This window comes from Semicossyphus pulcher, unplaced genomic scaffold (assembly GCF_022749685.1).
Source record: "Semicossyphus pulcher isolate SPU_LCO1_2020_fin unplaced genomic scaffold, fSemPul1.0.p SCAF_8, whole genome shotgun sequence".
Lineage (NCBI taxonomy): Eukaryota > Metazoa > Chordata > Actinopteri > Labriformes > Labridae > Semicossyphus > Semicossyphus pulcher.
The window spans coordinates 5397348-5424898 of record NW_027211759.1 but is presented as its reverse complement, the minus strand read 5'-3'; the positions used below and the strand labels follow the sequence as shown (position 1 = coordinate 5424898).

General features: G+C 41.7%; 1 protein-coding gene across 6 annotated transcripts in view; it reads left to right on the top strand.

Annotated features, from left to right (window-relative positions):
- The window catches only part of kif21a (kinesin family member 21A), a 70257-nt gene that overhangs the window by 16278 nt on the left and 26428 nt on the right, over window positions 1-27551 (top strand). For 5 of the 6 annotated variants that reach the window (XM_069685648.1, XM_069685649.1, XM_069685651.1 and 2 more), the window contains exons 2-12: window positions 16062-16284; window positions 19595-19777; window positions 21043-21189; window positions 21399-21530; window positions 21623-21793; window positions 22922-23037; window positions 23377-23572; window positions 23669-23858; window positions 24082-24148; window positions 25607-25810; window positions 26361-26432. In XM_069685648.1, coding sequence (XP_069541749.1) covers window positions 16062-16284; window positions 19595-19777; window positions 21043-21189; window positions 21399-21530; window positions 21623-21793; window positions 22922-23037; window positions 23377-23572; window positions 23669-23858; window positions 24082-24148; window positions 25607-25810; window positions 26361-26432 — 1701 coding nt within the window. The remainder of the gene's footprint in view (window positions 1-16061; window positions 16285-19594; window positions 19778-21042; window positions 21190-21398; window positions 21531-21622; window positions 21794-22921; window positions 23038-23376; window positions 23573-23668; window positions 23859-24081; window positions 24149-25606; window positions 25811-26360; window positions 26433-27551) is intronic. The other variant, XM_069685650.1, reaches the window with a different exon arrangement.

The window sequence follows — 27551 nt, the reverse complement described above, 5'->3', positions numbered from 1 at the left end:
CGAACTGTCAGTGTGAATCCCAGCAAAAGTTGCGTTTTAAACCAAAGTACCAGGAACTTTTAGTCCTTCAGGCTGTGAAAGCTCTGGATTTAAACATTTGGAAGGCATGTGTTTCCAACATGTGCCTCTGAGAGGAAGAGAGGGTCCATGTTCCCTCTAACACTGACCCCAGCCCGCCTCATGGCTCTTCCTCTCCATGTTGACATCTCCAGATGATCCCTCGCTGACTCCTCCTGTTGCCTAACCTTGCCTAACCTTCCCCTCCCCTCTCCGCCCCTGATAATGATGGGCTGGTCTGCACCCTGACCTTTGACCCTGCAGGAAGCAGTAAAGCCGTTATCAGCGTGCCGCGGGGGACTTGATGCAGCCTTGTTTGTTTTTGAAAGCACTTTTTCCAAAAGGCTCACAAGGTCTGGGATCAGCGGGATGCTCGGGCCCGTCCAAAACGTTACGAGAGGAAGATGAAGCAGTGAGCCGGGGTCAGCAGCAGCAGGGTGGAGTCGGCCTCCATGAACCATGTGTGCAGATTATAAAACACAGCTAATGTGTCCCAGCAGAGGCCGGGGCGTGTGTCTTGTGTCTGCCAGCTCTGACCTCATGTGTGAAAATATGTGATGAATTTGTTCTCTATCTTAACTGTTGCTCTACAGATCGTGACAAGTCTACGAAGATAAGAACCATTTTAAATCTTTTGTTATTGCTTGTTTGTTGGTCGTGTTCGTATCCAGAACTGAGTGTCCATGCATGCTAAACCCTTCCACCAAGTTTCATGAAAACCAGGTCAGTAGTTTTTCCATAATCCTGCAGAAAAACAAACTAAACTGCACAAAAACATGACCTCCTTAGTGGAATTTATAAACCTGACCCACTTCAGGTTCTAATGCAGGTTCTAATCTAATTACTTGTAAGGTAGAAATGGGTCTTCTTCACTTGTTACCTAAGCATTCCTAATTAGGGCATGAAACAGATATCTGTCTTTTAAAAATAAAACCATACCCTTTTGATATCTTACAGAGAAATCTGCAACAAAAAAAGACAAACTTGTCAATACTTCCATTAAAGAAGATATAAGAATAAAATTGTGCTTCAGTCGGGAAACATCTGATGGAACAATACTGAAATTATTGTGGTTGGATTACGAATCTCACCGAGCGTTTGACGCCATTCAAAGGCTCTCAGACCCTCAAATTCCACGGACCTCCAGAGTCGATCACGCCCATTCAAGTCACTGATCGTGATTCCACAGCACATGCCGCGGTCCGTTCCCGGCGCGTCCCAGAAGCGTCTCTCCGCTCTGCTCCGCTAAAGATACGCGCCGAGTCTATTTTCGACAGAGGCCGCTTCAAGCACGCGTCAAGCTAAACAGAGCAGATCGTTCCAAACAGGAAGCCAGACACGAAAACAGCATACAGCATCCGGTAATTTCAAAATAAAACACCATGTACAGACCGGTTCAGGCTCCCATTTTTTAAAGTTTTTTTTAAGATGAACACACTGAAATCTTGAGAAAAGAACACTTTTAATTAAGTAGTGTCCTCAGCCGTGGTAGAAGCACAAAAATCACAGAATGATCTCCAAATGAGCAGACAATCAACCTCGGAGGGCCAAACTGAACTATCGCGTGATTTCCCATTTCTTGCGCGATAATGTAGTTCTCCCACTATGCTCCGCTGCGGACCAGATGAGTTGGGTTAGATACATGTTTCAGGCCCTTGAAAGCAAGTCAAGTCTGAAGTCTTTAATGAGCAGATTTTAAGTCAGGTTTTGGTTTTGCATACGACCATTGACTAACACCATTAGAACTTCCTTTCAAACTTGACCCAATTCTTTATTATGTAGAGGTTGTGCCCGGGCAGAAATTATGATTGAAAAGTTCAAAAATAATTTTAAGTCAAGTCTTTATGAAGTAGAGTCATTGGTAAGTCAAGTTTCAAGTCCTAATTTTTGCCTCTTCAGCCTGACTTGAGTCAAAGTTCAAGTCTCATGGTTTTTACACAGGGACATAAAATGTTGGTTTACACTCTTGGGATGCCAGTTGGGGTGTCTGGTAAAAAGGACAAGCCCTGATTCTCAGTCGTATTATATTTCTGTGAAGGAATTTATTGGATTTCATTACCTCACTTCAGTTTTAAGCTGTGCAGGAAGGATTTGAGGAGTTGGGGTTTGGTTTCCTCCTGTTCTCGGTCTCCTGAGGGAAGAATAAGCTGATACTTCTTCAGGGAAAAGGCTGATGTCAGAATTGGAAATAGAATGAAAAAGAAATTATTTGAATTTTGTTTATTTAGTTATCTTATCACTTGACCTGAGGGCTAATTATTTCTCCCACTCAGCTTTGGTCTAATTTCTCTTTCTTATCCTCTTTACTGAATTTGCATATTTAACGCAGAGTGAATGAGTGGCGGGCTGCACAGTGGTTAGTGCTGTCACATCACTGCTAGAAGGTTCCTTGTTTGAATCCCGGTTCGGCCGTAGGAGGCCTTTCTGTGTGGAGTCTGCATGTTCTCCCCGTGCATGCGTGGGTTTTCTCCGGCTTCCTCCCACAGTCCAAAGACATGCTCGTTAGGTTGATTGGTGACTCTAAAACTGCTCGTAGGTGTGAAAGTGAGCGTGAAAGGTTGTCTGTCTCTATGTGTCAGGGCTGTGATTGACAGCTGGGATTGGCTGCAGCCCCCCGTGACCCTGAACAGGATTAGCGGTATAGATAATGGATGGACGGATGAATAGGTGGCTTTGTGCACTAAACAGTGTTCTATGGGTGCCTGTAGGGGACTATGTTCTAATGATAAAATGATAACATATAAAATAAAAATACTCAAATTTAACATAGTCCTGTACAGGCTTCCGTAGCGTACAACTTAGGCCTGACTGAGTGGTTACACTTGAACAAAGATAAAAATGATCCCTGTGGGTGAAAACTAATTAAATGATAAACAGTCTTCATGCTAAGGCTTGAAGACGTTGAATTCACTGGTTGGGTTGGCAGTGAATTAACCTCCTGAAGTCTTTGACGGGTGGCAGAACGCCGAGCTGCCTCTCTCTCTCTGATGCCCCTCCCTCTGGCATCTTTTATTCCACCAGACCGGCGTAATATCCTGCTGGGATCGGATTATGACTTTAATTCTTGGCTTCCATTACCGGCCATCTTTCATGTCACGCATAGTACAGAGTGTTTCAGGCCTGCACAGACATAAAGACATATTGGGTAATATTGGATCTCCTCAGATATGATGCTTTTATCTGTGATGGATTTGTTTGTGACTGCAGCACAGATTGCGTGCGCCCGTGGTCTTTCATGCAGCCCGTCTGTTCCTGCTGTTCAGCTGAAGTAGACGCTGCTCTGAGCTCTTTGTCTGGTGCAGTAGGTGGTCCTGTCTGGCTGAATCTGCAGAGCATGAAACCACTTCTAGCAGGGTGCCTGATGCTAAAAATGAACCATCTCATCGTGCTGAAAGACGCCTTGAAGGAAGCATCAGAGGATCTTTGTCATCCTTTGTTTCTGCAGACAGTTTTTCTTTTACATTCTGTCAAGTATACAAATCCTCTCTTTTTGCTGTAGTTCGCAAACATGCTGTACGTTAATATCCACTTATATATTAATATTCAGCGTAATACGCACAAGCTTTAAGTCTTCACTAGATATCACTCCAGCTCCGACAGAGTTAAACCTGTCTCTTTAAACCTTCACACAGCCCCCCATCGACGCACACACCAGCTTAGCTCTGTTGCACTAATCCCCATGCTGCAGACAGAGGTGATTTCTTGCATATAACACTGCCAGCATGCAATTCCTTTATACAATGGAAGTACATAAACACTGTAGTATGATATGATATAAAAAATGTATGCAAAAGCTGCATCACCAGGTAGAGCTGCAACAATTACTAGATTAACTATGAACTATTAAATTCATGTGCAAATATTTAGAGAATTGTTGGTGAGTTTGAGCACATTTTTACTTTGATTTGATAAAATAAAGTCATAATTCTCAGATTCTGGGACCTAAAACGTTGATATTTTATGGTTTCTTTGCTGCTATTTGACGTAACTAATTATCTTTAGAACAAATAAAACATTTGAGGACGTCATCTTGAGGTTGTGGAAACACTGATTGACATTTTTAATCATTTTTTGGGCATTTCACAGACCAAACAACAAATCAAGTACTCCAGAAGTAACCTACAGATTAATCAATATGCAAATAATCTGAAGTTGCAGCCCTATTTCCTTGAGAATTAATCTGGAGATATACTTGCTTTCAACTACGCGTTCACGTGTGCATGATGGCTGCCCTGCGTTCCCTGCGTCTGTTCGGAGCATCGGCTGTACACGTCCTCAAAAATTAACGCTACGCATACACGAGAGGCAGCGTGCACATGAACAGTAGGGGCAGTGTAGCAGCAGAGGGGATGTGACGGGGTGAACACAGCAGCAGGGGCAACAAGGGCAAAGACAAGCTGATAGACCAAGTCCTCAATTGTCCACATCTGTGCGATGTGTCATTGCCGCCGTACAGCGACCAACATGCCCGTCAACAGCTGCAGGTAAGTTCCATTTTAGAAGTGCACGGACATGCAGCAAAAGCTGTTGTTTTTTCTGCCGTGCTGTCTGTGTAAACATAGTAACATCCTCGATTGTTGCCATGTCTGTTTACATCCCGCACATACAGTGTTTGCATACAGCCTGAGCTCTCTGGTGTTCCCTCTAAGGTTTCCTCCAGTAACACGCTTAGTGCATAGGCAAGGATGTGAACAATTACATTCATGACGCAGCCGGTTGTGTACGTGAACGCAAGGTTAAAAAGCAAGTAAATCTCTGGCCTAAGTAAACCTGATTCATAAGGCAGATTTACACGTGATTTTTTAAATCAAAATTGGTCTTATTATGTAGTTAAAATAATTACAATTAAAGCCTTTCTGCTTCTAGTATGTAGGTTGTATTTCTCAATTTTTCTGCTCTGAATTTTCTGTCATTCAAGGTCAAGATTCCTTCGAGCTGAATCATGCACGCCGATGTCGTCCTACTCAAAACCAGTTGTAATACAAACAGTAAAACACTAAATAACTCAGTTAAAGGTTTCAGGGTTTCGCCGATGTTTATAGGCAGACACAGGATGTCCTGAGCGGGGCCTTCTTGCTCAGCTGCCACTAACTTCCATTTAATATTATTCTTTGTCAGTAATTTCCTCATCTTTTTAGGATAACAGGAGTTCACGATCACTGTCTCTTTGTCCCTCGGGTCCACTCATCTTTGTCCTATTTAACAGAAGACATTCAGTTTCCTAACCAGCAGCTCAAACAATGCTTTGCAGTGGGAAGTTGGACTCCTGCTTCAGATGCAACCAGAAAAATGCAGACTAACTGGCTGTTGTCGCTATTTCTTCTGTGTGATTGGTTGTTTAATTTTTTCTATATCGAATAAACATGTCTGAAGCTCATCATCGATCTATCTTGATATGAATTTTAATGTGATCCCCTATAAGATCGTTTCATCGCCCAGCCCTAGATGTCTTAGTGACTACATTACATCCCTTAAAGAAGTTTGAAGGGTGTCAGCCGAGGACCCAAGCAGCACCTCGTATAGTGTTTGTCATTTTTGTTTTGATTGACAGGAAGATTAAGACGAGCAAGTGATTTACTGCTAAGGCAATTAAGTACATGCTTCTGTATTTATAACCACCCAGACCAGTTCTGAGCTGTCCTGAGGTGTTAAACTGAAAAGGTAAACCCCGCCCTGCTTGCACACTGTGTCTTGTTAAAATGATTTTCTGCAGAGTCCTATAGTGTGTCGAAGGTGAGAACAGAAACAAGCACCTGCCCTCTCAAAGCGTCTCTCTCCCTGCTGCCTCACTACATTTAAACCACACAGAAGCATGTAGACGCCGGCCTGCAGTGTCTGGCAACAAGCCAACTGTGTGACAAAGACCCACTTTCTCTTTTATTACCTTCTCTGTCGTGCACAGTCGCTCTCTCCGCCCTTCTCTCAGGCTTTAATCGTCTCCTCTGTGAAGGACAGTGAGACGTTACGCTTAAAGTCGAGTGGGCAGCCCGGCCGCAGGTGACATCATCCCAAGGCAGCCGCACTGCTGCTCTCAGCAGATCTGCACATAAAGATCCGGCCTGTTTGCTCTCCGGTCTGCAGCGGTCACTGCGAGTGGAGCTTTTGTGTGCGTGGCTTTGATTTTTTTGGCCGTGTGTGTTCAAAAACAAAGGCAGTCTGCGTCTTCTTTACTCCGCCAGGTCCTCTGCAGTACGGCTCCCTCTCTCTGCAGGCACAAATCTGAATCAATGTGAAGGAAGTACTGCTTTAAAAATGCAGTTTTTTATAAGATACAACAAAAGAGGTCATTTTTCTTCCTTTGCCGCGTGTCATCCCGGCTCTCTCTTCCCTCATTTCTGCCACTGTCAACTGTCCTCTCTCTAAAAAATAAAGGCATAAAAAGCCAAAAAAATAATATAATAATAATAATGATAAAAAAAGAAATGCATATATTAACCAGATAAAGACATGACAAAGAAAGTTTATTCTTCGTGTCTTTACCTCTAAGTTACTTCTCGATTGATTAATTTGTTGTCAGATGTCATAAAATGGTGAAAAATGTAAATTATTGTCTCCTAAAGCCAAACATCATCTTTCTTAAATGTCTTGTCCAAAGATATTCAGTTCTGTCATAGAGCAGTCGGGCCGTGACGGTAAGGGCGGGAGAAATAATCGATAATCGTAGTCATCATTGATTCTTCCTTTTGTGATTCTGCGTCGATGCCTAAAATTCAATAATCGATTTTCGTTTTCTGGGCTTTAAATCTGTTTATCTATGAACTAGTTTTTACACAATTTACACTTGTGTTACGCAATGTTACGTGAACTGGTGTTAAAATAATTCAGATCACATTTATTGAATGGGACTGAATAAAAAAATGAGATGCACCTTGAATCGATTAATCGAATCGCAGCCCTGATAATTGCATCGAATCGTGAGGTCACTGGTGATTCCCACCCCTATGTAATCTAACCTCGGTGAAACACTAACGCCCCCTTGTGGTTGTTTGGCAGTTATCCGCTGCCTCAGCCCGCTGCCGGAGTATGTTTGGTTTTTTTCACTACAGCGCGGTAAAACATCGACATGAGTGAACACAGCATGAGCAGTGGAGACTCGAGTTTATCAACCACTACTAAGTCCGGTGACGGGCTAGTTGTTGTTGTAGCGGCTAAACTAGCACGTTGCGACGTCTGCACAGATTAGATGCACAGAGGGTTGAAACAGCAGCGCACTGACAGGTTTCTTTTGCTGATAACTGTGAATTTAAAAGTGTGTGGTTCATAATGTAAGGTCCTTTATGGAAAGATGAGGTGCTTCCCTGGAACGTATGGATAGGGAGTTCACTGCGTCCCTTTAGATTTTCGTGCACCAGAGACGTTTGACTTGTACATAGAAACATCACTGGGTCTATACTCGCAGTTGGCGTCACATAACCGCGGTATTCTGGTCATGCATTTACCGTCACAGCCCTGTGGAGCAGGAGAGCAAATATCCACATTCAAGAACCTGAAATCTGCTGATTTTATTTTAAGAATACTCAAAGTGATTAAACAATTATCAAAATACTTGAGAATAGACTTTTAAACCACTGATCAATTCTTTAAATACTGTGTTGTCTGGTGTGCAGAGATTACATTTATTTGATGTCTGTTTTCTTTTTATAATATGCAACTTATTAATAATTTACTTTTGCTGAAACATTTAAATGGCATGTAGCTCTATCAGGAAGGGAAAGGACAAACACTCACACACCTCTATACACTTCAGTCCCTTGCAGTGAAGTGCTGCACCCGTAATGATTTATTGGGTGCAGTGAGGAGGAGGAGGAGGGAGGTGTGACGGGGGTTTGTCGGCGGTTGGAGGCGGTGGGGGGTGTGGTAGCAGGTTTGGGCGTGCTCGGGTGTCAAAGCAGAGCGCGAACAACAACAGAACAAGCTGAGCAGAGAAAGTACAAACAAAACAAACTACAATGTTTTATAAAATGATGAACCATGTTTTTACTTGAACCCAAACTGTCTCCATGTTTGGGGTCGGGTGTATTTAAAGCCTCTCCTGTGTTTGTATCTGAGTCCGTAACCAGCTGATGATAGCTAGACGACAAGTCTCTGCCGCAGTGACATCACGACCCTTGACCCTGGCCCTCACATGACCTCTGACCTCGGCTCCTGAAATCCACAGACGAGCCCCCACAGCTGCTTTTTCTCAGGCTCCTGTATCGATACAGTGACGCTCTGGTTACTGAGCACTTGACAAAGTCGACCACTCTGGTTAACATTCTGTGACATTAAAATAAAGTGTTTTTTAAACTAGTAAAACTTCCTGTTTAAAATCCTTTTATTACTGATAATAATAATAATAATAATAATAATAATAATAATTGCATAATATTGGAAAAAATTTACATTGCGATAACTTGTTCTTCTGCAGTTTTTATTGTGATTTAAAATAAAATTAGGAAATTATACCAGATAAATGCAGTGTGTGTTTATGTCCATATTAACAATTAAGAATCATACTTACAGAGTTCAGGTGGAGCGACATGTTTCCTATAAATAAACACAAATAGTGTTATTTTTACGGGATGCCATCTTTCATTTCTACCGGTCTTTAAATGTATGTTTAATCAGCGTGGCCAGCCTGTGACGGTCCCTATTGGACGGAAAGCTTGCCTACTTCCTGTTAGCACACACAACCTCACATCATGTGTGTGTGCTGTAGACGTAGCTGCTTAAAGTAAACAGTCCACGGCATGTCCGCATCCATTAATGCTCTGTTTATGTGGCCACAGCGTTAACGAGCACCGGGACGAGGTACCGCTAATAGCCGAGTACACGCACTCAAAAGCCGCCTCACGTAACAGATTGACTGTCTCGATCATCTCACCGACAGAATCTGTGGTTGCAGCCGCGTCTGGCACATGCTGACAGGCAGGTAAACTAGTGCACTAATATGAATGACGGACTCTTCCTGTAGATTAGTCATGAAAAGGAGAAACAGGCGAGTTTTTGTTTTGCACCGAGCAACAATAAAATAACAGCTTGATGTGTTTCAGTAAATTTCCTCCACTATCGCACCTCCTGTGATGTGACTTTTGCGATTGTTAAATGATTTACCGTTCAGTTCTAGCTGCAACCCTCTCCTGGCTAATAAAACAGCTGTAACATCAGCCAGTTCATCAATTTATGTGTTGCAAAAATCTGCAAAGTTTTCCCAAACAAAATATCCATATTTATGAAGCTCCATAGAGTGCATGTTTTATCATTTTAACCAACAATTTTCCTTTGGAACAAACTGTTATTTACTTGTATTTTACAGGTAGTTCCTTTTTGTTTTGCATTCAAGGAAACAATTGCATGCTACATGTTTAAAGCTGGATACAGCACAGTACACGTGAAGACCCACTTCACCCCAAAAAGAGCCCAAACCTGACAAATTGCATTGTAATAATGTAGACTAAGCTTTGTAATAATATTTGCATTAATAAGGAATGAGTCTCCGCTGAATCCTGCTGCTACAGCGAGAAGTCTCACTGTTTATACATGCAGATGACAACAGAGTAAATTGTGGAAATGGCAGCAGATTCCCGGGTGAGAGCGTTCTGTGGGAGAGTGTTTAAACAGACAGGATTACACACCCAATTAGTGAGCTAAATTGTGTGAAACAAAGACCCCCACGTGGTTACGGGGAAGGATTAGATTTCTGGAACACTCTTACGAGGCGAGGAAACATGGAATTGATTGAGTACGGTGATTTGACATGGAGCGTGATTGATTTTCTGCAATTGTGTTTTTGTTTCAACAACAGAGATCCGAACAATAGAGCACGAGCGCTGTGGAATAACCAGAAAGGATTAAAGAGGCTTGTTATGTTTCTTTGTTCGGTCTCTTTGCTGCTCAGTAGTGTGACAGTTGTGTATTGTTGCCGTTCAGAAGCTCTACTGCGACTCGTGGTGGTTTGACGGGATCTTCCTCTCTGAATCCAAGACGTACTGGTTGTTGTCCAGCCTCTTTAAAGCTCTACTGATATAGAAATAAAGATGTGAAGAAAGATGCTCTTTGTCCAAGGCACTCTCTTTTAAGGTCATGTCGACCTTATAAACCATGCTGTGACAATAAAGGTGTTTTAATTGTTTGAAGAGTGTTTGAAGGTTTGTTGTGATTTGATCTCCATTGATATGTTTGCTTGTCTACTATTATTGCAAGATTATTCCCAATTTTATCTGTAACATTCCTAAATAGGCCTTAATCCAAATCTAGCAGATTAAGATATGTGGGATATGCTGATATTATTCCAGTTGAAGGAGCTTTCTTTGGCTATATATACTCAACACATTCAGATTATATGTCTCAATTGGGGGTGTTTCCAGCAGTTAACGTCACACGGCCTCTTGCCTGTAAACAGCTGCTAGCCAACAGACCAAGGCGAGGCAAGGCGGGGGTTGTTGTGTTGAATTTTATAGGAATATAAATTTCCATCAGCCCTAAGAAGAGCTTAGTAGTAGGGATGGTTCATGAAGTTTGAATATTCGAATAATCATTAATATTTAAAATATGGAAAAGTTCTTGCAACTGATATTTCATGTGAAAAATCTCTTTTTCTCATTGTTTTTATCGGCGCCTTGTTGTGATGTGGTTCTACCGCCAGACGGTGGCTGTAGTGCATCTGAGAGCTGTTTGCTCACCGTCATTAAATAACAAAAGAAGAAGAAAGCTTTATCACTAGGTGATGGTAAAGCGGGTGTGGCACCGGAACCGGAGAAATATGCAGACTTCTGCAGCCGTCAGAGAGTTCTGTGTTGAAGTCGAAACACGAAAATGAGGTCTAGTGCAAACTTTGAAAGGTTAAACTACTGTATCATAAGTCTACAACAACTATGCATACTTTCACAATAAGAGATATACTCCGTGTTTTAAACAGGGAGTTTTTGCGGACACATTTTAACATGAAAACAAAGCCAACAGAGTTGTAAAGAGTAAACGGTTCCCCGCTCTTCTAACGTCAGCATGTGTTTGCGCACACTGTGGGAGAGGGGCAATCTTCGAATCACAGTCGAAAAGCTCCAAGCGAATATCGAATAGTTTTTTCCTTGAAATGCCCGTTCCTACTTAGCAGATATATTTTCTTTTTCGGAAAGAGCAAAACAAGAATATTTTGTGCATGGTAACGTCGTCACTGGCTGAGATGCGATTTAAAGATTTTAGCCAACTTCTAACTTGGGTTAAAACAAGCTGACCCAAGCAAAACTCCCGGGAGTAGGCCTATCTGTCTACTTCACAATGAAAGTCTACTTAACACTGACTCAGCTGCTTTATCTGCTGAGTGTTGTTTTTATTCAGCAGTCTCACATGATTGATTATGTTATGATTATTTTTTGAAGCAGCTTTTGCAGGCTGTCCACAGTTGAGGAACATCTTCAATACAAAGAGATGGAAGTCTTTGTCAAGTGCAGATTGTGGTGTTTGGGCTGCTGCGTCATCATTACATGATGAGGATGTTGAAAGTGGAACCGAGGAATGAGGCTGACTTTCCTGATGACCAAAATAACAGGAGCCAAACATTAAAAAAAAGACAAAACAACAAGTGTGTGTCACCAAAAAACACCAGCAGAACAAATAAAGAATCGTTTTGATGCAGTGTCTTCATCATGCACTTCCTCGCTCGTGTCACGACCTCCAGGCTGGACGTTACCTCTCCTCGCCTCCGTCCAGCCGCGTAATCCTGCAGCCATAACGTTGGTGTCAGCGCTTGGATCCAGTGTCACACAGGCGGACACAATGGCCGCACTGTACTCCCCTCACAGCATTGTTCTCCTCTGAACTTGGAGGCACAATGAAGCTCTTATCCACACCGGACAGAGAAGGAGCGAGAGACAGCCAGGCCTGATGTCAGGTGCTTTTCTTCCAAACTTGTTTGTGAGCTGAACACGAGGAGAGATTGTGACAGAGTCAGTTGAAAGTTGGCCGAATGTAGTGGAGAGGACGTGGATGTTGAAATGTGTCATCCTCTGCTACATGCTAACGCTGGATTTGAGAGTTATCCTGACCCTTTCGGAACAGAAACAAGCAAATTAAATGCGTTGCATTAATCAGCTGCTGGTGTCATAACAGAAAAAATGATCAACTTGAGGTTTACGATTGATAACATCAACTTTAGTGCGTCTTAAATAAAGTTGACAAGCATTACAACAAAGGCAGAACAGCTCAATATCTTGTACAAAAGTAGATTTCGGCACACGACATGTGGAGGATACTAAATGAATCAGTAAATCAAACTAACAGTTCGGCCCCTGCAGACCATTTCCAGAAAATGAGTTCATCTCTAACCAGCTCGTACTCTGTCTTTAGTCTGCAGGGACTAAAACATCAGTTTGATTTACTGAATCAATAATTGTTTCAATGAAAGAACAGGGTGCAGGTGTTCAGTTTGTAGAGGAGACAAATAAAAGAAATTACAACATTATTGAAACGACAAAGCGCCGTTCACGGTGGAGACTAGAGGACATTGTTCTTTTGTATATCAGGCCGTATGTTGGCTGTTTGGGTAAGAAAGTGTCGAGGCTAGCACCGACTGAAATAAAACTTTACTTTTCTTAAGATATCACTGTTTGTGCTTGCTTTTTTTTTCTGGACCGTTCAGACAAAGAGTGTAGAATAGAATAGATACTTTATTGTCAATGCAAAACACTACAACGAAACTTAGTTCAGTAGCATTCCATATAGCAGCATCGTAATTGTCTTACAATAATCAATAATGTATTAAAAAAGTAAAAATTGTTTTAAAACAAATAATGACCTTAAAATAGTCGTAACAAATAGTGGTTGTCATCTACAACAGTTGATCTTTCAATGAATCAGTTGTGTCGAGAGCTTCGAGCTTCAGAAGGCAGCTCACCGCCCGAGGGAGATTACACCAAGTTCTGTGGGCTGATGATGGCGTTAGATCTTTTACTTCCTGGCTTTTCATTCACACATTCTAACAAGGTAAAGCCACTACTTTAATAGAAGCGTTGTCAAGTTTACTTTTAGCTTCAGAAAATTTGGGCACGCTATTTCTAAACCTGATTTTCTATAAATGTTCCGACTGATTTGGGTGGAATTTAATCCATGTGCCATTTTTTTACGGACAATACTTGGCTAACCGAATTCCCCAGGGTTTTTTCTTTTTGCGTAGCTGCTTTCTTTTGTCTGTGTCCTTGAACATATACTGTTTGTTTCACTATCTATACCTCACAAGAGATTTCAATGCTCATTTACATTGCAAATTGGAAACATACAGTACCCCTGTCTCTCTCTGCTTCCTCTCTCACGTCCACATTAAACTGGATAATCCCTGCCAGATTGAGACGGTTGGACAACATTCGGGACAGCTTTACTAACATTTCAGCTCCGTCAGACACGCAGACAAACAGACATCGAACTGAAGCCGCACATATTAACCCAGCTGGCAGCTTTTATGGGTCAAAGTATTGGGTCAGAGCAGGATGTTGACCCTGCACTGACGTATCAAAACATCAGATCTGCAGCGGACTGTAAGGTACAAAATGTTTGTGTAGGATCATCAATAAACGTTTGTCTGTCATGCAGTAAGTAGAAAAGCAAAATATTGATTACCTTCAGAAGTGTTTGTATTGATTGTGGAAGTTTCTGCTCAGTTTCTCGTGTGAAGACATTTTTTTCCCACTCTTCTGCTCCATGGAGTTGCTTAACGTTTGTGCTAACTTATTCAGCATTATGTTTAGAGATATTATAGTGTATTACACAGGGATGATCCCAACAGGAACCACTTGTAGCGACAGTAACTTGACATCTTGTTTGATGTGTTCTTCAACGTAAATAAAGGGGAAGCTCCTACTCAGCGGTGTTTCATTGTATTCAGATAAAGACTGAGCTTTTAAACAGTGTGGATCTGCCGCACTCTTCTTGTTGTTTCAGTACTTGTTTTTACCTTGAAGATCTTTTTTTAAGGCTTCAAAGTCAGCAGATGGTTTAAGAAATGAAACATTAAACATGAGACATAAAATTAATCTCTATTCAATCTGGATATACTCCCAAAAAACAGGATTAGGGCTTTGCCAGTGCCCCAGAATAATTCCTGCACTCTTTTGCTCCCATATTGAGCAAAATCCTTGAAGTGCTGCAACGTCAGCAGGCCGAGTCGGACAAAACACAGTTAAGTTTGTTAAGCATCCCATTTTGATCCCTCACATAGGTTTTGGACAATAACATATACTTTGAATCACTTGGTAGAGTGTCTGTAGGGACTTGGCTTGAGAACCGGTTGGCCTGGTACGGATCAAGCATGAGGTGCCGTGTCATTTCCTGTGTGCCGTCGAGGTGTCCTTGAGCAAGGCATCGAATCCCCCACTGCTCGGGGCGCATGTCCACCTGCAGCCCCCTCACTCTGACATCTCTCCATTCATGCAAGTCCACAGGGTCGTGTTTGTCCACGTGTGTGTTTCGGGCCTATGCGTGTGTAGCATGTTTGTAATAATAAGAGTGAAAACATTGAATTTCCCCTGAAGGATTAATAAAGTATATCCTCCTCTTCTTCTTAGGGCCTGTGTCCACTAACAGTGTTTTTGTGCTGGCAGCGTCCATGACCTCAATTTCAGAGTGCTTCTCACTGGCGCTTACTGTTGCTAGGTTCTGAAAGTTGACTTGCCATGCTTCCTGTTGAGTCTGTTTATATTGCTCTGTATGCTTAATACTGTATCTGAAGAAAACATTAAAACGATGAATCATTTCCTCGCATTAGCAGCAGCTCTCGACCTAGAAACTGTACCCTTGAAAAAACGAAAGGATCAGCTTCTCCTCCGTCATTGTTGTTGACAAAATTGATATAGTATGACTCGCCCCTTCTTGATTTTAATTGGCTGGTGAGGGAGAAGTGACATTGACGGGTGTGGCGGTGTTCCATAAGTTGAATTATTTTCTGTACTATGAGCACAGCAATAAAAAACAGCTAATGTCGAGGGCATTTTTCTGCTGAGGACGCTGAACTGCACTGGTTTTGTATCGAAACAATCCCGATGGTCTTAACCAAAGCAAGTGAAAATTCAATCCAGTATCCAAAACGGCATCAAACCTCATTGTGTATTTCTTTATATCTTTGCATAAATGACTGACTTTAATGACACATAATAAACCTTGTTTACAAAGTATGAACAAAAGCACTTTGCTAGGTTGTTAATTTTAAACTCCTTCTTTATGTTGAAGTATTTTCAGTTAATCAGACTTGGCAGCAGAACGTTAATCATGTTGTTCCTCCTCCTTGTCTTTGGCTCAGTGGTTTGGGTGTGGCTGGAATTTTCTTTCCATTGCTGGCTGAGTGATCCCAACAATTTCTACTGCTTTAGGCTGTTTTTTTTTCTCTCTTGTCTCCAGATTTAATTAACAAAACCATAATACCAGCTCTCCCGAATGAGTTGTGGTATTCTACAGGGCACAGTAGCTGTGTTATTTGTATAAATGTTTACTGTCCAAATTTTTATTCAAACATTTCTGTGAATAAAAATGTTAAGTGTAGACTTAGTGGTCCCTTTTATACAAAGCCTTTTGGAAAGCTTTACTAAAATCTGTCAGTTAAACGCTTCTAAAAAGGTAGAACTTAATTAAGTTTATAAAGCATTATTAAAAGACTTTTAATGCACATTTACAAAATACACAGATAAAACAAACATTAAACAAAGTAGTGTAAGAAAAAGAGGACAACAAATGACCCAGAGGAAGCTTCTACAGCGAGAAGAGGAAGGGTCCGAGGATCGAACCCTGAGGGGCTCCTCACAGCAGTTTATATATACTCTTAAATATCTATTACACAAATAAGAATGACACCAGTTTAATGCCAACCCAGTTATGCAACCTATTTAGTAAAATGGCATGGTCGACGGTGTCAAAGGGTACAGTTAAGTCAAGAAGTACAATAGTAGAATAATGTGCGTGGTGGCATCAGAGTGTGTTGAAAGTACCGGACTGTTGTCACCTGTCACCAAACTCGTGTCTCTGTTTTTCTCTGTCTTTCGTAGGATTCGTCCTCAGCTGGCCCGGGAGAAGATAGAGGGATGTCACATCTGCACATACGTGATGCCCGGGGAGCCTCAGGTGATCCTGGGCAAAGACAAGTCCTTCACCTACGACTACATGTTCGACATGGACTCCCAGCAGGACGGCATCTACACCACCTGCACCGAGAAGCTGATCGATGGCTGCTTCGAGGGCTACAACGCCACCGTGTTTGCATACGGACAGGCGAGTCTTTGTCCTCGGTGTCACAGCTGCAGCACTGGTGGTGCTTTATAGCTGGGTGGATGTGGGGAAATGGCTCAGTGGATTTGTGTGTCTGAGGACAGAGAGAGAAGGGTTTAGTGTTTGGGAGGTGGAAAGTGTTGACATTTGGGTAAAAGGAAACCAGAGGAGACTTCTGTCGTGGAATTTGAACCTTTGTGACCTTTATTTTTTTAAAGGAATAGTTTGACTTTTTGGGAAAGACTCTTGTTTGAATTATAGCTGAGAGTTGGGCAAGAAGAACCTATGCTGTGCGACGTCTGCACAGCCAGGAGGCCGTTAGCTTAGCATAAAGGTTAAAGGTTAAAAAAATAAGAGTTAATATGAGATATAACGTCTTACCCAGTGAGATTTAGAAGCCATGCTATCTTAACTTAACTTTTAGGCATAGCCATCTAGCTCTTCCCTCTTTTTCTACTCCATATGCTAACCTAAGCTAACTAGCTGCTGGCTCCTGTGTAGGTCTGTGACGGTAACTGCATGACAGCTAGGGATGGGTATCGTTAAGATTTTAACAGTATTACTACTTTTATTGATACTGCTTAAGGATTCGGTACTTTAACGGTTTTCTTATCGGTTCTTTTTTTTATTTTTTAATAGAAAAAACGAAAGAAATTAAGAACAGAATTAAGACTGCTTTATTTTCTGAAATGTGAAACAGCAAAAGAAACATCAATGTTTAGAACGGATCACTATTATAGACTCCAATGTGGTGATGGCTGTGGCTGGTAGTGGGCGGGGCTTATCAATTAACCCGGTTTGCCACTAAGTTTGCTGGGTGACAGCGTCCAGTGAGAGGTTAGTGCATAAACGGTAATTGCAGGAGCACGCTTCCCAGACAGTGTTGCTTTAAGGTACAGAGTTGCTTTAGGATACTTTAAGATAAAAACGATTATTTAGAAGCCAAAAATAACCCTATTTTTTACCTTAAACCTCACCATGGCCTGTATCGATCCTTCCTTACAGTCCAGATTTGAATAAGAAAAAAACTCTAGAAACAGAAGGAAAGACGTCTAAAGTCTCTTCATAAATTGCTTTATTGACAGAATAATAAGAGGTAACACTGTGGACAATAATTATATTAGTTTTATCTTGTTTCAAGCAAAAGTGGCCAAAAATTGCCAGATCCATCTTGAAGCCTTTTCTTTGTCTAATCCGATCATAAAATACTTTAAATGTTGGACTGTTAGCAAATCAAATCTTACAATAAATATGTCCCCTTTGCCCTTTGTACATTCCTGTTGGCATTTTCCTCTATTTTCCAACATTTCCTGCATCAAACTGTGTCAGAAATCTTCAGATTAATGGATACTTAAAGTAATCATTAGTGCCAGATCTACTCCCCCTTCTCTTCCACTTCCCCCTGCCTCTTTGTTTCCATCACCAGGTTCCCCACATGGAAATAACATGCAAGTTTGTACCTCCCCCTCCTCCCCTTTACCTCCCCTACCGCTCCGGTTGCTGTGGTGACGGAGCTCCTGCTGTAAGGCACTCGCACGATTCAAAGTGAAGTGAAGTGCACAAACACCGTTTTTAGACAGCTATACATCTTTAATGCGTGTCCATATTAACCCTTATCTCCCCAGTTACTGCTGCTGTCAGTGCTGGCCTACTTTATGGGAGACAGCGGGTTGGTTTGGCCTGGATAGGACCTGTTTGCCTCTGTGGCTTTACAGGGGCTAAGCTAGATTTAGATCGACCCACTCGGCTGCATCACAAGAACTCTGCCCGGTTGGGTTGCAGATATAAACAGACAGATATGAGACCTAATTCTCTGTCTCATTAAAAGGACTTTATCGTGATTTTTATCACTTAAACCATGCTAAATGTTTGAATGTCTGTTCAATCTAAAAACAATCGAAGGGAAAAGGCAAAGGAAGAGTGCAGGTGATTGTTAATATCTCTACTGACTAAAGACTTCAATTACCAGATTGAGAATGCTCTCCTACTGGATGATTAGCCTCCAGGCAAATGGGGTCGTCTCTAGGGGATGTTTCAAGGCATTCTGGGAAATTTATGAAGTCAAATTTAACAAGTAAAGTAAAATCAGAGCTCTACATGACACATTGTCATGTGTCAGCTGACACAGTGTACTTTTCCATGGTTTGGCCTTGGCTTGTTTGTTCCAGGTGAGGGACGTCTTACTGCTACAGTTTACAAGCATATTTTAAACAATTGATCTCTTCAGACTTTGTGGTGACCGTTTAAGGGAATCCGTTTTTAATATCGACACGACAAGGCCCACAGCCAGGTCCATAAAGAAATGGTTTCTCATTGACCTCAAATTTATAGCTAACATTACAGTTAGCACCGACTGTGCTAGATCGTTAGCTTGCTATATAGGTAGGCTATACTTATATTTTAAGCTTGCCAAAAAGAATAGAAGAGGTATAAATTGGCTTTTTTTTTCTTATTTCATGTAACACTATCAAAACAATTGGTAAGATGTTAAATGCTACAGGGGTTAGGGTTATCAAATAGAGTTATCAAATAGGTTGTTTTATCTTGAAATATGGCCGATGTCCCTGAATTTAACTTCCATTTGCAAACTGTCGTTGGAAAGACTGTAACTATGTTCTTTTCCAAAAGAAACTAACTTAAGAGACTGTCCCGATACCTGTGTCAATGGGCTCTAGATTTTTAAAGAGGTCATCTCAAAGATTTCAGTTCCGTTCTCTTTGGCGCCACCCTTGGCGATAAACGATAATTGCAGGAGGACACTTCCCAATTTAACCAGACATCCACGGTTGGCTCCGGTTTTAACTCTTGATTTTCCTGGCTGACGGTCGCTTTCCTTTTCAGACTGTTTGCCTTCATCCGAGCGAGTTTGTTTCTTCTTCTTTGGATTTTCACTTCTTGTTGAAGTTGTATCTGTAGTCATCCATCTTTTCTTTGTTTGTTCAGCCATAGTAGATTACTGTTTACTCGCAACACTTGCAGAGAGCGGAAAAGCAGCCGCTTAGCTCCGCCTACCCTCTCTGGCAGACCAACCACTGCTGGGTGATGGAAAACGTCTTCTTATAATGTCTGTCTTCTTACTATTTTATTGTTTTACTTACCTGCCCAGGGACTACAGGCAGAAAATAGCAATTAGATCTTTCCTTGTTTTATATAAAGTTAATGTTCTTTGTGCTTTGTCCCTACTCAAATAAAGAAACAGAACAGAACTAGAATAAAGCAGCACAGCGTTATTCCCACCCTGAGCCTGATGTCAGAGGAAAATGGCCGCTGTGTAATTATGATCAATTAATGAAATCTTGTACTTTACATGCAGACGGGTTCAGGGAAGACCTACACCATGGGGACGGGCTTTGATGTTAACATCATGGAAGAGGAGCTGGGTATCATCCCCCGCGCCGTCCAGCACCTCTTCAAGGGCATCGAGGAGCGCCGCCAGGCCGCCCAGGAGCAGGGACGCCCCGTACCCGAGTTTAAGATCAACGCTCAATTCCTCGAGGTAAACACCCCGCTTCACTGCAGCATAAATAACGCCTTCTTTCTTTCTTTTACCTTAAAAATATGAACCAAATAAAACTACGTCTAATCTGTCTCCCACTGGTATTAGGACCGGCTGTACAGAGATGTCACAGGTCAGGCTTATACTGTTGACACTGCTCGTTTAACAAGCTTTCACACCAGCGCTCCATCATTTGAAAACATCCACACTGACAATTGAACTGCAGCAGCTGTCATCGTCGGGGTTAGGAGGTGTTGGAGGGGGGGGTGGTGGTGTCTCAGTCTGGACGGGAAGAGTTAACAGGAGTGATGTGAGCAGTGACAGTTGTTCCGGTCCATCAGGCTGTGACGGTGTTTAAATTCCTGCAGACGACCTGGAGCTGGAGGGGTGGATGATTTGTGGATGTGTGCAGAAATCAAACTCTGGGTGCATCGTGATAGTCTAGACATTATTCCTCTTAAGTTACTTCTCATATGCTTTACACGCTTTTTATGCAGGGTGGTTATTCAGTTTTTTTCGTGAGGGTGCAAAAGGCTTTTGGGAAAGAATGGAGCATTGTTTTTTAACCATTATGTCACTGAAATAAGGAGTTGTAAGTGTAAGTAGTTAAAGTAAATGAAGTATTTAATGTTTGTTAGTTCTTATATTGGTCGAAAATGCAATTCAAGAAAGGATCACAAACTGTTATAAATTCAAAAACCTTCAGATAACCTTCAGATTTAATCCATGATTTAGACTGATTTATACAGTTAGTTCCAACCAAGTAATCTGATTGGATAAGAGGTATTCCATGAGTGCTGATATAGAGAACAACATCACTGGGACGTTTCGCTCTGTGTATCACTCCGCCTCAGCCAGGTGTTCTGAATAGGCCGTGTATGTCTACATTGATCAAGCTGGTTCCTCTGAATCACTCAGCAGACTCTTATTTCTCTGCAGAAGATAAATTAAAACAGATAAATGTACATGATAGAAACAGCTGGTGTGTGGTAACACAGAGAGCAGGAGAATGTTTGGGTTGCTCGGCAACAACAGTCTAGTTTCAGTTAAGTTGAGGGACTAGTTGAGTTGGTGGAGCAAAAAATAATCTGTTGTTGATTGTTACTGTTTACTACTTGCTGCTTGTAACTGTAACTGTTGTATCAAAACTTGTGCCTATGACCGAATCACAGCCGTAATGATTTTCTGTACATCACTCTCTCTCCTGATATCGCTTAAATATCTGCCGGGTTAAGTGTTTATTTGTGTGTTTTGGCTCCCTGTAGCTTTATAACGAGGAAGTTCTGGACCTGTTTGACTCGACACGAGACATGGGCATGAAGCAGAAATCTCACATCAAGATCCACGAGGACGCCACCGGGGGAATCTACACAGTCGGAGTGACCACACGGACCGTGGCCACCGCGGCTGAGGTAAAGCAGCTTGTTGTGTGTGTGTATGTGTGTGTATGTGTGTGTGTGTGTGTGTGTGTGTGTGTGTGTGTGTGTGTGTGTGTATTTAAAACAAATAACTAGCTCATGCTTTTACGAATACCCGAGCTTATTAGTTGCTGTAGTTTTTTCCAGACGAATCAGACAGTGCTCAACTTTCTGTATTTAAAGCTCTTTCTCTGCCTCTTCAGATGATGCAGTGCCTGAAGCTGGGCGCTCTGTCCCGCACCACAGCCAGCACTCAGATGAACGTCCAGAGCTCCCGATCCCACGCCATCTTCACCATCCACCTGTGCCAAGTTCGCGTCTGTGCCTCCGACAATGTAAGCACTGTCTCATTTTATATTCATAGAATGACCAGCATAATGCAACGAGGCTCAGTGTAACTAACCGTTCTTGTGTTAATGTCACTCAGCAAGAAACTGAGACTGATAACAGAGTCTCCAACGGAAACTCCGAGATGGACGAGTACGAGACGCTGACAGCCAAGTTTCACTTTGTGGACCTGGCCGGTTCTGAGAGGCTGAAGAGAACCGGAGCGACGGGCGATCGAGCCAAAGAGGGCATCTCAATCAACTGTGGACTGGTGAGCTTCTCCCTCCTTCTCTGTGTCACGCAAGCAGGATTTGTAAAGTCACTCAGTGATGCGGACAAGCCAGAGACACTAATACTCTGGACTCCTACCGCCATCTAGTGGCAGAATGTCATAAATGTCTGTCCTGCACTCTGTAAGAGGAAAAGTACTGCGCAGAGGGACAAACGCATATTTAAAAAAAGATCCTTAAAGTTAAAGTATAACAGCAGAATTTACAGAATACATATACAAAGTTAGATATGTTGATTTCAGCAGTGAAAGACTAAATGACACTTTCAGCTGCAAGGTCAGTGAAATCATGAAAAAAGGACACATGCTAAGTCATGCTAACATTAAATCCTTTTACCATTATCCTCATTATAGCAGGATGTAGCATATAGCTTTCTTGAGTATTTCAGGTGTGCTTCCAGATGGAAGTCAGCACAAGGTTCCTGCCTTAACCACACATGTGGAGGTTAAATCAGGGCAATCATTAGAATTTTACACATAGATCATCAGTGTTTCACACATTTGTTGCATTAACTGTTTAGTATTTTTTTTAGATCTTGCAAAGCAAACAAGGATAAAAAACATGACTTCTTCCAGGAGACTGAACACCTTCAAGATTTATTCATCAGAATCATTGAAATTCCCTCATCTGGTAAATTATTAAGAAAAGTTTGAGGACAAAACATAAAACACCTAGAAACTTGGTTTAGGGAATTCGCAACATGAAATAGTAATATAATATAAATAATAGTATAATAATAATAATAATAACTTTATTTATATAGCACCTTTTAAAAACAAGAGTTTACAAAGTGCTTTGACAGCAAAGTAAAGCAGAGAACAAGCAGATCATAAAACCAGCAAGGCACAAAACCCAATATCCACCAGGCAACAGGAGAACCCACACAACCCAGACCAAGGGGACGAAGCAGGAAGAAGTAGAAAGAGTAAATAGAATAATTAAAATAGATAAAAGAAAAGGGCATAAAGCAAAAAGAAATAAAAGCTGTAAAAGGAAAGCTCACAAACAAAATGTATTTGTTTGTGAGCTACAAGTTCCAGTTTCATCATCTACATGCTTTAATGCTGCATCCCTGAAATATCTTCCTGCTCCCGTCTCTGTCGCTGCAGCTCGCTCTGGGGAATGTAATCAGCGCTTTGGGGGACCGGAGCAAGAGGAGCTCACACGTGCCTTACAGAGACTCCAAACTCACCCGACTGCTACAGGACTCGTTAGGAGGAAACAGGTCGGTGATAGACTGATTTCACTTCTTTTTTTTTTCTTTCATCTTTGTAATTTTCTGCCAATATTCCGGCGAGAAAGGAAGAAAATAAATGATTTCAACACCACAACTTGCCATGATTCTACTAATGTACAAAATAATTGCAGAAAAAAGGCCTGCACCTGATAGCCTTTCTTGGTAAAGGGTATGCAAGCCTGAATAGTATTTAATCTTTGTTTTCTCTCACTCTGTTTCAAGATATCTTTTCAACTGACAGTTTAAAACATTTTTCAGATTTACATCCGTCTTTGTCAGAATTATTGAACCAAACATGAATAAAAAGCTTCCTATTTATCTTCTTAGCCAAACAGTGATGATCGCGTGCATCAGCCCGTCTGACCGTGACTTCATGGAGACTCTGAACACCTTAAAGTACGCCAACCGAGCCCGCAACATCAAGAACAAAGTGATGGTGAACCAGGACAAGGCCAGCCAGCAGATCAGCGCTCTGAGGACGGAGATTGCTCGGCTGCAGATGGAGCTGATGGAGTACAAGACGGTGAGGAGACGTAGGAGTTCAAAGAATTCACTTAAAAAAGTGGTGTTTCATGTTAAATAAAACATGTCCTTGGTATTGCCTCCTCCTCTCCCGCAGGGCAAACGCCTGATGGGTGAGGACGGCGTGGAGAGCTTCAGCGACATGTTCCACGAGAACTCGATGCTGCAGACGGAGAACAGCAACCTGAGGGTGAGGGTGAAGGCCATGCAGGAGACCATCGATGCTCAGAGGGCGCGGCTCACACAGCTGCTCAGCGACCAGGCCAACCAAGCTCTCGCCAGGGCAGGTGAGAGCCTGCAGAGTTTTACAGTCTCAGAAGAAGAATTTAAATATTGTGTTCAATCTTTTTGTCTCCATCTTTGTTGTGAAGTGCTCGATTCTGCTCATTGCAAAGTCACTAAATACATGTCATGAGCAGGTTTTGTTTCCCTGATATGAAACTAATTTATTGTAGCTTCTTTATTGATCAGGAAGTCTGTTGACATTGACATCTTTTTCTTCTCCTCCAGGTGAAGGTGGAACAGAGGAAATTGGAAACATGATTCAGGGTTACATCAAAGAGATTGAGGAACTCAGGTAATAAAGTCTAATGATGGATTTTGTAAATGCCAACTGTGCCCTCATTCCAATCTTCATTCTTACTTTATAGGGTATAAAAGAGGTATAATAGGTGTATAAAAGAGGTATAATAGATAAACTTCAAGGATGTGGGCACGGGTTTAGCTTAGCGGTTAAATCGGTGGCCCGTACAGAGGCCACAGTCCTCGATGCAGCGGCCCCGGATTCAACCCCAACCCTCATCCCTTTGTCGTATGTCATATCCCACTCTCTCTTCCCCTGTTTCCAACACTATCCGCTGTACTTCCTGTCAATAAAGGCATATAAAGCCAAAAATATATATATTTATAATAAATAAAAAATAATCTGATATTTATTTTTTTGTCAGTCTGTATACAAAACGTTTTTGTACTTTTTTTTCACAACCTTAAATAGTCTCAGATCTGATAAGTGAAATGTAGTATTTTGTACTTATTGTGTATTCTCACATTTTCCTATAGCTCAACATGTTTTTGTAATAACTTAATTAGCTTCTTTATTTCTGTTTTGAATGCATTCTAGGACAATATGTTTGTCAAAAAATCTCAAAAAGGACCTTTTTATTTATTTTCCTGTTTGAAACATTTGCATACACGGAGCAAAGATTTTACTTTGTAACTGACACAGTTGCTGGTTTTTGTTTGTCCTGTTTGCGTCAGTGCCCTCTTGCTGTATACACAGTTGTGTCTCAACCACCTTGTGGATTATTTTATTTTTATTTTTTATTTAACCTTTATTTAACCAAGTAGTCCCATTGAGATTAAGAATCTCCTTTTCAAGGGAGACCTGGCCAAGACAGCAGCAAAAAAACACAAAGTTGCAGACAGACGCAGAAACAGGGACAAATTAAAAAAAGAAAAAGTTGAACAAGCAGGCAATTTAAAGACATCGACATCTTATGGAATCTGCCTCTAAGTCTTTCATTTTAGATTTGAAAGCATTTAGCGAGAGAAGTTCCTTCAGTTTCAAGTCTTTCTGCAACAAATTCCACGCTGAGGGTGCAGAATATCCAAAAGCCCCTTTCCCAATTCCTGTCCGGGCATTTGGGACAGAGACTAAGATGAAGTCCCGAGAACGCAGTCAAGATTAAGGCCTTCACCTCTCAAATTATTATAGTTAACAGTCTCCATTTCTTGCTGAGTTGTCCTGGTGTGATGGCTTGTAAGCCAAAATAAATGATAGGATTTATTGTTAATAGTTATAAATATTTAGTTAACCCTCACTAATTACTAATTATATGGGCTTATTCTCCAGCCTCTGGTTTAGAGTACTATTTGACTTGATGGTCAGAAATATTTACTTAAACGTTACAGTAGAAGGGTGGAGATGGAAAGGAGGCAAGAAATGTAAAAATGTAACACTAAACATTACAAAGTATGGTATATTTTCTAACCCTCAGATGTTTCTTCCTCCTGTTTGTGTCCTTTGCACCTGCAGAGCCAAACTCCTGGAGAGCGAGGCTGTGAATGAGAACCTGAGGAAGAATCTGTCTCGGGCCTCCAATCGTCAGTCGTTCTACGGGGGACCCGGCTCCTTCTCCTCCACCATGCTGGCCCCCGAGAAGGAGACCTCGGACATCATCGAGCTCGCCAAGAAAGACCTGGAGAAACTGAAGAAACGAGAGAAGAAGAAAAAGAAAAGGTAGTAAGGCTGTTTTATACAAGCTGGCTTTTTGTTCACAGACAGAACATCTGCAGAAGGCTTACTTTGTGCTTTTATCGTGCACCATTCAAAAGAATTCAAAGACATATCACAGTATGCTTCGCACAGAATCTGTGTGACTTCTTATACATTAAGATAAGAACTATGGTCAGCTTGAAGATGCAGAATTAAAGACCTGTGCACTGTGCAGCTAAGAGATGCATCAATAATTTATGCGCCATTTTATTGACTTCATTTACGGACATGAAACAATTAATATCACACGAGTTAAATGTTTGTTATATCGATCAATATTAGGGTGTAATTCCAGGGTTGATAAACGTGGTGAGAAATCTGCAGCATCGTAAGAGTCTGATCAGAGGCTTCACATTGAGCCGTGCTGTGCCGACACTTTACGGGAGGACACAACGTGGTGTTTTCACTGCAGAGCTTCCTCTGACCATTCTCCCCTCCATCTTTCCTTCCTTCCCTCCTTTGTTCATCTCTTGCTTCCTTCTCTCGTTTGACCACCCTTCACCCCTCCCTGAAGACTCCAGCTGCTGTTGGAGGAGAGAGAGAGGGAGGAAAGGGAGGAGGTGGTGGAAGAGGTTGAGGACGCCAGGTTTGTCAGAGCATCCACCCTCCTGTCGGCCATCCCCCCCGTTCCTTTGCTTCCCTTAATTCAGCTTTTTATTTGACTTTTGGATTATGTTGGCAGGTATTCCCCTCACCTGGAGTAAAAAATGCTACCATTAAAGCACTTCCCCTCCATAAACACTGTTTTATCGTGTAAAGAAATCCCTGATCTCTCTTTTTATCTTCTTTTAGCTCATTGATTGACCCTTGCCGCTACATTCTTGCTTTCTATCGCATCTTTTTATGCTTTTGTAATGGCTCTCAAAGGAAACGTGGAAGTAGAAAATGTCTGTCTGACAGATTTTTAACACAAAGTAAATGTCATTAATGTTCAAGGCAAGGCAGATTTATTTATACAGCACCTCTCAGGCAAAAGGCAATTCAGAGTGCTTTACAGAGGCTGAGAAGGACATAAAAATTAAGACATGAATGAAAAATTAAAGTTGCATTAAAAAGGCAACAAAAACAAACCAACAAAAGGAAATAACATTTAAAAGACAATCAAATAGTAAGTTAAAGCTAGTTGGAATAATTAGAAGGTATCTGTCTTGTTTATTAGAAAACTGAAGTAAACAAAACAATTAAATTTACTTTAAAGACTGCTTCATGTTGCTCGGTTTCAACACGGGGAACGCTGAGTAAAAACCAATGACCGTATAGAAAGATGGACAATGCTTCTCCATGTACTCATTATGGCGCTGCCATCTTGCGATGGTGACGTCATTTGGAGCCAGAGTCTGCGCAGTAGAGATCGGTGGGTGGAGCCACCGTAACCACTTCCGCTAACCAAAACACACATTTAACTTACTGGGGAAAAAGCCAGCAAAGATCCTGCATGTCTGCGTGTTTAACAGCGGAGCAGCTTCTTTGTGTTGGTCTCCTCTCACCTCCTCCACTCTGCTAATCCAGAACAGATCGGCTGCAGGAGCCGGATTTGTCAACAGAGCTGTCAATCATCCTTTTTATAGCATTAAATATCTAATTAAAACTAAACTTGTCAGAACACTTGGACCTAAATCAGCATGATACGAACTATAATGACAGAAACCGTGTTTGAGTGTAGTTTGATTTTACAGTTTGACTCATGTCCCATCTGTTAACATGG